This window comes from Embiotoca jacksoni, unplaced genomic scaffold (assembly GCF_022577435.1).
Source record: "Embiotoca jacksoni isolate LCO1_2020_lvr unplaced genomic scaffold, fEmbJac1.0.p SCAF_10, whole genome shotgun sequence".
In the NCBI taxonomy this organism is placed as follows: domain Eukaryota; kingdom Metazoa; phylum Chordata; class Actinopteri; family Embiotocidae; genus Embiotoca; species Embiotoca jacksoni.
The window spans coordinates 20169531-20183144 of record NW_027185230.1 but is presented as its reverse complement, the minus strand read 5'-3'; the positions used below and the strand labels follow the sequence as shown (position 1 = coordinate 20183144).

Below are 13614 nucleotides of genomic sequence, written 5' to 3'. Positions count from 1 at the left end.
GGGTTTAGAAAATTTAATTTACTTGACAATCCTTATTAAGAAGAGGCAAAAAAAGGGTGAGGGATTAGGGTCGTACATTGCTAAATGTAGTTATTCCATCAACATAATTCATGGAGAGCGCTCTCATGTTCATATATAATAATTGCACTTTATAATTATAGAGACAGTTTGCCATACAACTCAACAGGCCGACATAAATAAATAGTATTACAGAACCAGTGCTGACAAACAAAGAACTACTCAGTCACACGTGTCCAACCATCAGAGATAATATAGCCCTACAAAGAAGACACTAAATGATCCTGCGTTCAACATGGCGCTCCATCGTACAGCACACGTGGTGTCACAACCTTTCAGCTACAAACCTTACTTCATTCAAGAAAACAAACCTTCACACAACCTCTTAAATTTCAACAAATCAATGTTACAAATACAACCAGAGGGCACATCTTGCTCGGCCTGAATGCCACAGTGTTGATTTGGATAATGCACCAGTCCTAATACGGTGAGCTAAGCATGACTACATGAAATCATTTCAGATGTTAAATTACATAATTTTGTATATGACTGTATAACAGAAAAAAAATAGATTCACATTTATATGCAAATTGTCAAAAGATTTCCCCATCTAGTGGCCAGGAGAGTTGCATCATAGTGAAAAAGCTGTCTGTCAACACAAGAGTCTGAAAAGTTCATTAAAGGAATGTTCCCTCTCAAATAAAAAGCAATTTTAATGTAAAAAATATACAATATATTCACAAAATCTGTACCCAGAGATCCTTCCCAGATTCAAGTTTTTAGAAAGGTACCAATGATTATTTCACACCAGTGTGTTTCCATCTTTATAAAAGGCGTACAGAGGAATCACCTGCAACATTGAGAGCTGATGTTAAAATGAAAATGTGATTAGGTGCTCAGCGTCAGTATTAAATGAACAACAGCAGTCATGTTCGATGGCCATTTAAGATATAAAAATAAAACATGGAAAGTCCAGAGGATAAACCTGTATCTTAAGTCATGATTATCATTTACCTTTTCAGGCTTATAACACAAAGCCTTCTACAAATACAGTACATGCACAAACTAAAAAGGCATGTCTCTCTCTCACGTCTAGACTCACGCCTCCATTGTCTATAAAAGGTTTGTCACTTCTGTGTCCCGTCGTGTGGCAGCACCTTGTCTTATCTGTAGACGGGGAGGTGGATGTGGCTTTGCTGTTGGTGCTCCAGCAGCTGAGGCATCCCCATGGCTTCGTACCCGCGGCCCAGCATGCGCTCTTTGATGCAGGGAGGGTGGATCTCACTGATGAGGCACTCCAGAGACTGCAGGCTGCTGCTCAGTGCCGCAGCGTGGCACAGGCTGGAACTAGGCAGCCCACAACAGAGGTTTTGGTCTGTGCTGTAGGCCTGGGTATGAGGATGAGGAGGAGGAAGAGGAGGGTGGAGCTGCGGCTGGTGACGCTGCGGGCGGAGGTGGGGATGGGCGAGCCCCAAGTCTGGAGGCCTGGCCGCACGCGTACCCGATGCCAGCACCTGAGAAGTATAACAGTCACTGTTGGGGGTGGCCACGACGCCGTCCCAGAAAGGAGCGAAGTAGCGTCCGACACACAGCTCCCCCTGCAGGGCGGCACAGCTCAGAGAGGAGCCCAGAGAGGAGCCCAGAGAGGAGCCCAGAGAGGAGCCCAGAGAGGAGCCCAGAGAGGAGCCCAGAGAGGAGCCCAGAGAGGAGCTCCTGATTCGCTCCGGCCCGGCGACCACGCTGCCAGGATGCGGCCGATACGACAGCTGTGAGGAGCATGCCAACGGGAGGCAGGTTTCGGGAGACTGGCCAACCCCGGCCTCGGCTGGTCTGTGCCCCTGAGCGCTGTTACTCACACTGTACATCCTCACTGCTCCCTGCTGATAGTGCTGCTGCTGCTGCTGCTGCTGCTGCTGCTGCATTTGAGATTTATGCTGCCACACCGCGTAGTCTCCTTTCTCCAGGTATCCAGCTTTGGCTACGTCTGCACTCTGTGTAGGTAGCACCGCCCCCGCGAAGGCCAGACTGCTCTGGGGCGGCAGTCCCAGAACCGAGTCTGAATGTGCCACCGCAGCCACGGCCTGCAGCGAGGGGCTGGCTCGAGCCTCCCCCCCCAGCTGCAGGGCCTGGCTGTGGGGAACTCTGCTCATCTGTCTCATCAGGCTTTGAACCTCCGCCAGCTCCGACTGGGGGGCCAGGCTCTGATCTCCGGAGGTTATCCCTGCGCGAGAACAAAGTGTCTCGATGGGTACATCAGGGGGCTTGCATGAGCTTATACGATAGGCCTTCTGCCCGTGTCGGGCTGCGTAGCCATTATTCAGAGGATTATTATACGGTGCCACAGAAGTCTGGGTGTTTGCGTGTTTAGTCCTCCTGCCCTCGGAGGTTTTCACCAAACCTTTGACCGCCGCAGAGGCTTTGACGATGCCCAGCAAGCCTTGGTATCCTCCTGAGTACGGGTGTGAGTAGGGGCTGCAGCGCTGGCCTGTCGTGTCCAAGCCGTTGACCGTTTTGTTGAGCTGTTTGTGTTGTGGCACTCGCACATCAGACGGAAAGATTTTGATGCACAGTGGGCTGTTGGCGGTTTTCTGGGCGAAAGCATCCAACTCTGCCGGAGAAGGGTAGCGAGAGATCACGGACGCCTGCTCGCCTGAGAAGAGAGCAGACAGAAAAGGAGATTACGACACAAGCAGTCCAAAGAAACTGTATTTTGTCGTTTCATCCTTTTAGTTTAAAACCTGTTTTTGGGGATAATGGCGACATAAACTAATTTTATGAAGGGAAACACCTCCAGCACTGTTTGATCAATGCATAATCAACAGTAATTCAGACCAGAATTAGTTTAGCCTTGAACATGTAGAGATGAAAAGGAGCTCATTTTACTGCAGTTTGTCCAATGAGACATTCAGCCATTAAACCACAGCAGAAGGGGGAAGTGGAGGAGGAGTCTAATCAAGTGACACTTTCAAAAATAGCCTAAAATTATTCCTTTTTTTTTTCTTGAAAACTGAAACTGTAAAACACAAGCATAGCTAATTAAAAAAAAAAAAAAAAAAAAAAAAAGACTCATATCATAAAGATTTCTGATAAATAGTTTATTTTTGGTTGTTTCTCAACAACTTCGTAATCACTCGAGCATCAGCAGCTCCAGCCGATGAAATTTTGTTCCACTTTATGCTTCTATAAACTTGAACTGATTCTACAGGAAAAGCCGGGAGCCTAAAACTGCAGGGAAAGTTGATGCAGATGGAAAAAGAGCGATCATCGAGAGCGCTGCTGATTGAACTGTGTGCACGAAAGCTGACGGGACAAACTAAGATTGGATTTAAACACTATTATTCAGGCAATTTCATGGCTGCTTAACTCCTAGCGACTAAGGAAAAGGTGGAAAAGGCACCCCCCCCCCCCCCCCAACCATTTAAAAACAATAAATCAACTGGTAGAAATTACCGCCACCTTTCAGAGTGACACGTTTATGGGATTTCTGACATCAAAAGAAAAGCTGCTGAAATGAACCGAGATCACACTGTAAATCTGTGGATATCACAGCAGGCAACAGAACAAGGCTGTAATCTGCAATAAAGAGCAAAAAACATATAAAATAAAAACAAAACACTTCATTTCATTTTCAATAACAAAACCAATTCCAGCTATGCAGGCGACAGCTCGCTCGTTGTTCCCATTTGAAATTGGTTTGGGAGTTCATTTCATTTCAGGCCTACAGTGAGCCTCCTCCCGACTGTGAAAATGAGTCAATCTACAAGATCCATCTCATGAAAGAAAGAAATTGGGTGTTTAAAATGGAGGAAAGAGGTAAAGCTGGAGTGTTCAATCCATCCAGCTATCTCCCAGCGGAGCAGAAGGAACAGCTCCACGGTGCCAGGAGCACGACTGAATTCTGCAGAGAAATACAACAAAAGCTAAACACTGCTTATTACGTATCACAGGGAGGTGCTGCTATAGAAAACAATGACATCTGGGATGTTGGAGAGGTGTTTGTACAGTATACAACTTCAAGATGGGAGCTCTCTCTTCTCTGGTTTCCCATAATACGACTCGTGGAGAAAGACGTACCAGGAAACACCAGCTGCAACAACAATTTCTGGCTTCTGGCTATATGATGGAATATTACTGACCATAAAATATAAAATATAAAAAGAAAGGAATCCTATCCACCTGAAGAGAGCTAAGATCATAAGAAGTAATGGCACATTTAAAAATGTAATAACTCTTTGCATCACCAGACACCACCAGAGCACAAAATGAGTTTATTTTCTGCCTCGGATAACGTTGCTCAATTGGCAAAGATAGATAATTTGGCAAAACAAATCAAAGACGTTCCTTTTAGCCGTTTCTCGTTGGGTAAAATGTCGGCGCTAAGCCTCGCATGCTGCGATTGGCTTGCTGCTCCACAAACACTTCAAACACTTTGAATGCTAACACGTCTTCACAGGGTGTCTGATACTGTTAGTCCAGAGATTACAGCCCTGTCAGAGCTATGGAGACACAACACAGCTGCACTTCCCACCGAGGCTGCCTTGCTGCGGCGCTATGGAAACCTCATTAGCAAACAGGCACTCGCATGTTGTATGCATTCAGATATTTATCATCTGAGGATCACTACTGTGTGACAAATGCATCAAAAAGGGATCATTTGAGGTGATCCTGACACAAAGTACCGGATAATACGAAGTTACAACTGACATCGGAAACAGCACGATCAGCATTAAAATACCTCCACATTACAGCCGGAGGTAATGGTTTCAGTCTTCAGGGTTTTAATACCGATCGGTGGTGTCAGTAAACTGAGCACCACGTGTCGTGTTTACCGACCAAAGCACGAGGGAGGAGTAATGAAAGTGGATCTTGAAGCTTCGCCTCAATCAAACAAACCCAAAATGTCAAATGTCATCTAAACCGTGGGCTTCATCGATTACAACCTGTCACTATGGTAACGGACCTCTGAGTCTGCGATCTCACCCAAACTCAACGACGACCCACACAGAGTCTCTGGTGTATGATTCCTTCAGTCAGTCTCTGTTCCCTTCGGGAGTTCATTCACGTTGTTCCTCCAGCAGGTTTACATCAATACAAGATTAAATTTCAGTATCTGAGCCTGAAGAAACGTTATATAGTCAAGTAAATGAAAGTCATGCAAAATCCCATTACAGCTTATTATAGTGGCTCTAACCTGGTTCCAAACCCTCAAGGGGTCAACATATAGATCTCAGTGGTCACGAGAAGAAATAGAAGAAGAAACACTTCAGATCTCGAAAATCAGAAGTAAAATAACGTGAGGAGAAAACATTAGACGCTGCTTGAAGCGGTCACAGCTCGTTTACATTTTCAACCGGTGGTCACAACCTCAGCTGTAAAGGATTACAAACAGAAGATGTAAAATAGAGACACATCTAATTTAGTGACACATTTAAAGAGGTTAAAACACATTTTTCGCAGGTACTACTGAAAAAAAGAACAACAACCCTCCATTGTCAACTCTATATTTCTTTGTGGTGAGATTTCTTTGAGTGACACTGGAGCCACACAACACACTTCAGCAGTGTAAAATAAAGATAAGAAATGAAAACAAATATGAGGCTGTTCACATGACAACGGGGGAAATGGCAGCTATGTGTTGTGAGGTAAGGAATGGCAGGGAGATAATTAGCAGTCTGACCTTAAGCACTTAATCACCCTGAACCTGCAGACCGCACGCTGCTTCTCTCCTCAGCCTTGACAGAGGCAGACGAGAGAGAGGAAAAAAAACAGCAGAGAAAATAACATCTGCCACTTTTCACAAGCAGCCTCAGCCAAAGCCATCATGCAGCGCTTAAACATTCTCTGACCTTTTAGCATTTCCCCCACTTGCACTGAGACAAGGCTGATTGAAGTCAGTTGCATAATGCAGAAAGGCTCGTTTGTGTTTGTATTTTTCCTTAAAAATTGAGCAGAATCCACTGATGTGCTGCATCTCAGAGGCCTGCTAGATCTCCTGGTCCCGCTGCTGTCTGGTTCAAAGGGGCTCCGCACACATTAAACTGCGCCGCTGTTATGGCACCGAGCGAAACTGGCACACTTTCACAGGAAACACCTAATCCTGATTTCCTCCTTCCATGCAGGGGACGTGCTTGGAAAGAAAGAGCTGGAGGTGGGGGGCCAATCATAAACTCTCAATCACCACGAGGCCTCATTTATGAGATATGTGTGTGCGTGTGTTTTTGCATGTTTGTGACTTAAAGAAAGATTTTTCTAAATATTAGCAGGAAAATAATCGGCTGGGATAAAACATTTCCTTTTTTAATCATACTGTGGTACATATCGTCTTTCATAACCTTTCTTCCACCCACATACAATCCCACTCAACGCTTTCTGCCACTTTAAACTGGATAATCTTTTTCCCGTGGTCACACTTGAAGCCATTTCCCCCCTCAGATTAGAGCAGAGACCTCATTGTTTTGGAGCAGTTTGAGTTAATCACTAATTTATGGGCAAAACAAGCCCCAGAGGCAGGGCTGAAACAGGAGTTGGACAAGCTCCTTGCCTTTTCCAAAACCACGGCTTCCAACCGTTTCGTACCCAGAGGGGGAACATAAGGAAACAATTACGACGACTGCTGAATGTGATTCCCACATGAGATAAAAGTGAAAAATCAGAGCGCACTCCTTGTTAATATCCATACATGCTGGCAGAACTGTCAGGCAAATAAATCCCACAGGTCTTTGATGTTAGGCTAAAGATTTATCTTGAGCACTTGTGCGAGATAACATGTTTGCGAGTGTCAAATCCTCAGCAGGAACATGGCACCGGAAACTGGCAGTTAATTACAGAACAGCGCCTCTCAGCAGGCATAAATACTTGTTTACCACACCAATAATCCCGATATTTAAAACACTCTGGCCTACCTTAATAACCAGGGACTAAGCTCAGCACATTCTCGACGCATTTAAAACCTATTTCTCTGTTACCATGACAACCCCTTCTGTGCACCCAGTTGGCCCAATAAGCCCAGTCATTAGAAGCATGTAATTAATTGGCACTGCCCTCATTCATCTGTTTGAGACGAGTTTCTGCCATCGACTATCTGCTGCTTAGACCGAGCAAACGGCTAAACTAGCAGCTGCTCTGCCGCAAATTCAAAATAAAATTCTGCTGTTTATTTACTTTATCATTTACATGATTATATGCAAATCGTATCCGTAGATTAACCCTGTGCATGATTGCTTCAGTAAATTTCCAAACCCCAAATGTCAACCATTCAGTAAACAAACTGATTGATTTGTGGCCGTGAGAGACTCAAACAGGTGACTCACACAACCGATGAAGTTGTTATAAAGTGGAGTAATTATTTCAGAAACATTCATTTTCTGTACAGACAATTTTGGCGACTCGTAGCCGGATCACTTCGATGGTTTTGGATGGACATAAAACATAAAACTAGATTTCTAGATTGATTGTTACAAAAAAGAACAACAGTGTCAGTTTCCTTGTTAAAAAGTTAAAGACTATGTACATAAAAGGATAAGTGACTACAACAGCTTTGTTCCCAACTCAACGATGCCACGTTGAGTTGGCCACCTCTCCGATTGGAGCCGCCGCCCGCCGTCGTTTTAAAGCCTCCAACACGTCGAACAGCTTCAGAAGCGAGAGCCAATTCTCTGCATTCCACTTTGCAGTAAGACACCGGCCACGCGAGCAGCAGAGCGAGTGCTCTTAGACGTCACTCACGCCGACCTCTCCACTCACCAGCCTCTTCGGTAAACACGCCAAAATAAAAACGCAGACACTCCTTCACCCTATTTTCACAGGCCTCCTTCTTTTCGTGTCAGTAATCTCTGTCTGAACGGTGCTCCCAGAACAGAGCAACCTCAGGGTCCAACACTTCGTTATGTGTGCTCGAGGAGGCTCTGGAGAATACTTCTTTGCACCAGTGTCATTCCTCATTTGTTTCTGTGCCGCTTGGCCCAGCTTGGGCAAAGTTTCCCCTCTGAAAACCAGCCGAGCCCAGGCCGGCAGCGTGGGAAAAAAAGCATTTCCAGACCCTGCTTTCGAGCTGAGATAGCAGAAGAGGAGCTCAGCTCTCAGTCACTCTCATCACATAATTCCTAACACTCGTTTCTCGGACATTTTTCACATGGGTTTGTGTGGCTGAGAGCTCTCGTGTCCTGTGCCTTCCATTTATTGATCGCTAAAAATGGAAATGGCTTTCAAAAGCGCAGCTAAAGAGCGTCTCTATTTAACTTGATCCAGCGGCGACTCGTTTAATGAAGAAGCCCGGACCTCACAGACCGAGCTCCCGTCAGCAGCCTGTTCCTCCAGGCTGTGCTTGAAATGTCAGGCCAGCGCTGGAGGGTGCTGCACTGTGCACAGTCGCAGTACATCAAACTCAAGGACTGGAGGCCCTGCAGGTAAACAGGATGAGAAATGCATCCCTGGTTCTGCCTGAGGCAAACCGGGCCCTTCTGTTCCAACATTTAGCAGACAAGTGCTTCAATGATTCCCAATTAATATTTAATAAGAAAAAAGACAAAGAGGTATTTTGCCCCAGGAAATGAGAGATCAGATGGAGTTTAAGACAGAAAGAATTCCAGTATTTTAGATTTAGAGCATGGTTGGACACACATTGTTGGACTACAAGTCAATTAAAGAGACGTAATAATAATAAAAAAAAAAAAAACAGTCTGTCATGCAGTGTTTTCACTTCTCATAGTTCTGTGGTTCTTTATGCATTTCACTTGATTGACATCTCCCTGGCTGCCCTGCTCGTCTTGCTGCACCTGTTAGATCAGGATCCTTTAGCTGTGGGGCGTTTGGTGACCTCAGCAGGGTTGAACTCAACTTCAGCCTGACGGGCGTCTAATTATCCACAATAGGTGAAAACAGCTGTGTGAATGTGCAGGTGTCACTGAATCTGATAATTACAGGGTCATTAAATCTGAAAATAATGATGAGCCTTCTATACATTGCGTACTTCAAACATATATTGAGGTATGTTTAGTGGTACATTTCAAGATATCCTGCAAATAAACTAAATGTTAATTAGTTACATGATCTGTCAGACAAGATCATCCTGACAAAGGTGCACAGATGTTATATACGCTACGCGTACCTTGATAGTCTTGTAGATTTAAGAAACAAATATATTATTATTTTATATTATATATAATATATATTATTATGTACTGTTCTGAATGTCCACCATTTGCATGCTCTTGCTTTCTAGTCTGAGCTGTGCTCTTTTGCAACCGTCCCTATTAGCTTCTGCAGTGCAGCTAATCTCCATTAGTCCATAAAACAGGTTAATTATAGTGATATATATATATATATATATATATATATAGTGATAGTTATATTATAATGATAAATAATGACACAACACAACACCAAAACATTAAACAATCAAACAAACCATAAATGACCCAAATAAGTTGTGTTTTTATGATTCATGGCTAATTACAATCATAAGACTGCAATACACACCCAGAAGAACAATTAGATTGAAAGTAGTTATAGATCTTTAATTTACGGCAGCTTTAAACCGCAAGAATGATGCATCAGCAACTTTTTTAAAGCAGTTGAGAAAGTAAAACCACAGCAGAATGAATTCATTTGTGATACTGCGATCTCATTATGTGAATGTCGGCTGTCCAGGAAGAAAAAAGATTCGCAGTCTAAGTGACCGCAGCACAAATAACGTGGATGTAGACTAACCTAAATAAAGACAGCCGGGACCAGGAGCTAAATCTGGAGACACGCCGCATCCAATCAGATAATTGAAAGAAATCGAATCACAAATCCCAGTCCCAAAGACATCCACTCAACCTTTCAACAAACGCAGTGTAATCAGTCACCATGAAGGTCAAGCAACACGACACGGAGCCTTTCTGCCCAGACCGATCAGCGTTAGTGACCCTGTACGGGACAGTTGATTAACTCTGTAATTTCAGAGTCCACTTTGACCTGCGAGTATTTGCACTGCGAGCACGCTGATTACCAGTGCGACTAACAGGCATCATCATCAGGAGCCCCATTATTTGAACTCCAGAAGCTTCACAGCAGCTAAAATCTCAACACGCTGCAAATAGAGTGTGGAGGCGACAAGGTGGAGCAGGCTTTTCCAGAGTCGGGAAGGTGGAGATGTGTTTCTGTGGAGTGAAACACCCCGTCCCCTGCCACTGATAGATTGTGCGTTTGCTGCCTTTGACAACATGTCTTCACCTGTGTGACCGACTCACCTTTGTGGGTGCATGGCTGCAGCGGTGGAACTGGCAGCAGTAAGAGTGGCGCTGGAACATCCAGGCTTTTAGGTGTGCAGGCCAGATGCTGCGACGAGAGGTTCTGCCGTCTCTGGATACAGGCCAGCATGATAGTTCACTGAGGCTGCGCACAGCCGGGATAAACCTGCTGGAAAAAAGGAAAGCAACAGCTTTTTACTCTGCACTCGCTTTTAATAACAAGCAAAATGCAGATGCAGCCAAACTAGTGTTTCTGTATTCTTATGGACAACAGGGCTTTGAGCTAAACGCTAACTTCATCCTGCTCACAATGAAGAAGCTCACATTGTGATCTTCAGCACGGATCATGTTTACCACGTTCACCATCTTAGTTTAGCAACGCTAAAAGTAGCTCATTAGAACATTTGACCGCAAAGTATAGCTGAGGTTGACGGGAATGACGTTATTTTGGTCAGTTTTTAAATGACAAATTAAAATGTTGGCATGAATGTCTGAATCAAGATTGGATGGCGATCCGCACAGTAGTTGTTGAGGCTTTTCAGGCTTAACCACAAATGTCAACCTCATGTTTGCACGGAAAAGTAAGGGATCATAAAAGTCCAAGAAATTCACCGTCTGTTGGGAAATTTCACAGTTAAACACGGTGACCTTCGGAGGCCATGAAAGGAAACGTCAGCGGGCTACCTGTCGGTTCAAATTTCATGGCGACAAAAGTTGTCGAGAGAACAAAACACATCATCCTCATGGATGTAAATTTCATTCATCCTCTGGGGATCATGAATGTTTTTACAAAGTTCCACAACAATCTATGAAATAGTTGTTGAGCAAAACTTTCAACAGTGGTAGAAAAAACCAACCTCAGCACAGGTAACTGACCCGCTTCGGTTTTCCTTCGACGTGTTTTTATGATTCTTTGTTCTGCATATTTAAGAAGATCACTAGAAGTACGATGCCAACTTTAAGAAAAAGCATCAAATTATATCAACACAGTAAAACTCCTGCAACAAACATCAGTTTGATGTTCGTAGATAGAAAACACTAAAATCCCCCAAGGGGCGCTCTTCTTTCAGAAATATGTTTTCCTCGTTATTTCTGTAGCTTACAGACCTAAAACTCTGCAGCCACCTTGGGTCCTTTTACCATATTAAAATCCAGGAGCCCCTTTTTGAACTGCAGAGACTGTACATTTCAGAAAGTAATAAAATGTAATGATGACTCCATCTCCTTCTTCTGCTGAGTTGTTACGATGGCTCGTTCCTGTTATCAACCTTGTTGTGTCGGTTGTGATCACAAACATCATTTAGCCTCAGGCTGTGTGTTTCAATCTCTAACCAGCCCAGAGACCTCGGCTTCATCTTCTATACATTTATGGCCCTATTGATCGGCAGAGAAAGCCAAAAGCAGCTCGCTCCCGAAAATAGGCTGTGCTGTTTGCAGAGTTAAGTATTGTCAGAGGAAACGAGAGCTCGTGTCTGAACAAGACTGCGCCTCTCCACAGCTGTGCTGATTGAAGCAATCACTCGGAGAACGCCAGCCATTGAGGGAATATTTCAGTCATAATCGCTTTTTACATTCTCTCTGATTATCTGAAAGAGTCAGCGAACGTGAACGCTAGCACTGCAAAACTAAAAAACTTTATGTGAGTCGGGGATCTCGTAGACAAACAGCTGCTCTCAATGCAAAATATTTCAGGCGTTTATGATAAAGATAGTCAATCAATACAATGAGTACAAGAAACCCTGTATTTTCCCACAATGCAGTGGTCCCCAACCAGGATAATAAAAGCCCGCAGCACACAGCTGTCAGATTGCCTTTTTACTTGTTCGGTTTGAAGGTTCTTCTGGATTTTTGTTTTCATTCCTCCCTCAGGGTCCGGAGGGCAGCTGAAGCGAGTCAACCACAGAGCAACATTTTCAGTGATGGGCTGCAGAAACATGATTACCTTCGCCTCAGAAGAAAGACGAGACAGATCGGCATTTCTTTTTTACTCAGGTGCCAAAAAAAAAGAAAGATTCGCTCACTCTTCCCTCCTCCGCTCAACATCTGTCCCCCGGTGACAACAAGCTCACTTCAAACTGCACCGCACAACCCGTCTCTTCTGAACACAGACACACATCTGAGGAGCTCAAAGCTTCACTATGGTCCGATTGCATTTTGAAAATAATAGCAATTTCACAACAACCCTTCCATTACCACACATTTGTCAAGAGGGAGATACTGAAAAAGGCAGAAGGAGCACGAGAGAGAAAAGGCGTCTCCAGGGAAATCCCTTCACAAGCAGAAGATGAGACATGAATTGGAATACCTTCCATTACTGCCATAATTTGCAGCTGGAAGAAAATACATGAAGGAGGGCATTATAATTCAAAGAGAGGCCAGCAGTGGCTTAATGAAAAAAACGTTTCCCTGAAAGCAGAAATGAGCCAGATATGATGCATAAAGTGTGCATGATGGCTTCTTTCATGGTGCTATCTAAATCTTAAATCTTAAGAGACTTTATGAAAACTTCAACTTAAAATTGCCTTCACACTGTCGAGTACCTGAAAAAGAGGAACAAGAAATCAGAGTGATTCCAGGACGCGTGATATTATCGAGCAACTTCAGTTCTCCAGCCCTCCATGATTTGCTCGGTAAAAATGTTTTGTTCTTTCTCATAATGTCATATCAAGGTTTCTCACAATTGTTATAAGTGGCTAAAATAACAGACATTATCTATATGTGAAAACTTCAAAGTAACTCAGCAATCTTCAAAACAGTAATTAGCAGAGCTCAACTCAACCTTCATAATAAGGTCAAGGACCTCGTCATTAACGCAGTGATCAGTGTTCTTCTCCCTCAGAGACAGTTTTCATCAGCTTTCAGCTAACCAGCCTTTCTGAGAGCTTCTCACAAAGTCCATAATCTGCCACTTCCAGTGTCTCTCTCTGAATTCAAGGACTTCTCTAACATGAAAAAAAGAAGAAAAAAGGACACAGAGTTTAAGCTGCAGGAACGTTTAATTCTCGGCCCTCTCGGGCGACGTCCACGCGGCTGATAAGCAGCGTGATGTGGCCCTCTGAGGGCCTGCAGGGAGATAAAGACCTTGTGCTTTGCGGTCCATCTAACATCCCCCAACGCTCTTCTGATAAGGATGTTCTGGTGGACAAGGTTATTTTTCAAACCTTTTCCCTCGTCGTTGACAGAATGCAAAAGGCTTCATTTTGTAAGTGTGTCGTCTGTCCTGGGATCAGGACGGGGCAGTTTGAGACAATAAGGTCAAGTGAAGAACCATGAGGGACGTGATGGAGAGACTTTATCATTTTAGTTTAACAGGCAGACAGCTGGTGCTTTAATAACATCTTTCCAACTAAAAGTATTCTTAAAA

At 44.0% G+C, this 13614-nt stretch overlaps 1 protein-coding gene across 3 annotated transcripts in view; it reads right to left on the bottom strand.

The window, feature by feature from the left end:
• Positions 1-13614, bottom strand: part of LOC138212275 (protein FAM222A-like) — a 19818-nt gene continuing 6204 nt past the window's right edge. For 2 of the 3 annotated variants that reach the window (XM_069172577.1, XM_069172587.1), the window contains exons 2-3: positions 10251-10416; positions 1-2668 (exon numbers count right to left, since the gene is read on the bottom strand). In XM_069172577.1, the coding sequence (XP_069028678.1) occupies positions 1182-2668; positions 10251-10380 (1617 nt within the window). In that variant the 5' untranslated portion in view covers positions 10381-10416 and the 3' untranslated portion in view covers positions 1-1181. Of the gene's footprint in view, positions 2669-10250; positions 10420-13614 lie in introns of all 3 variants that reach the window. The other variant, XM_069172571.1, reaches the window with a different exon arrangement.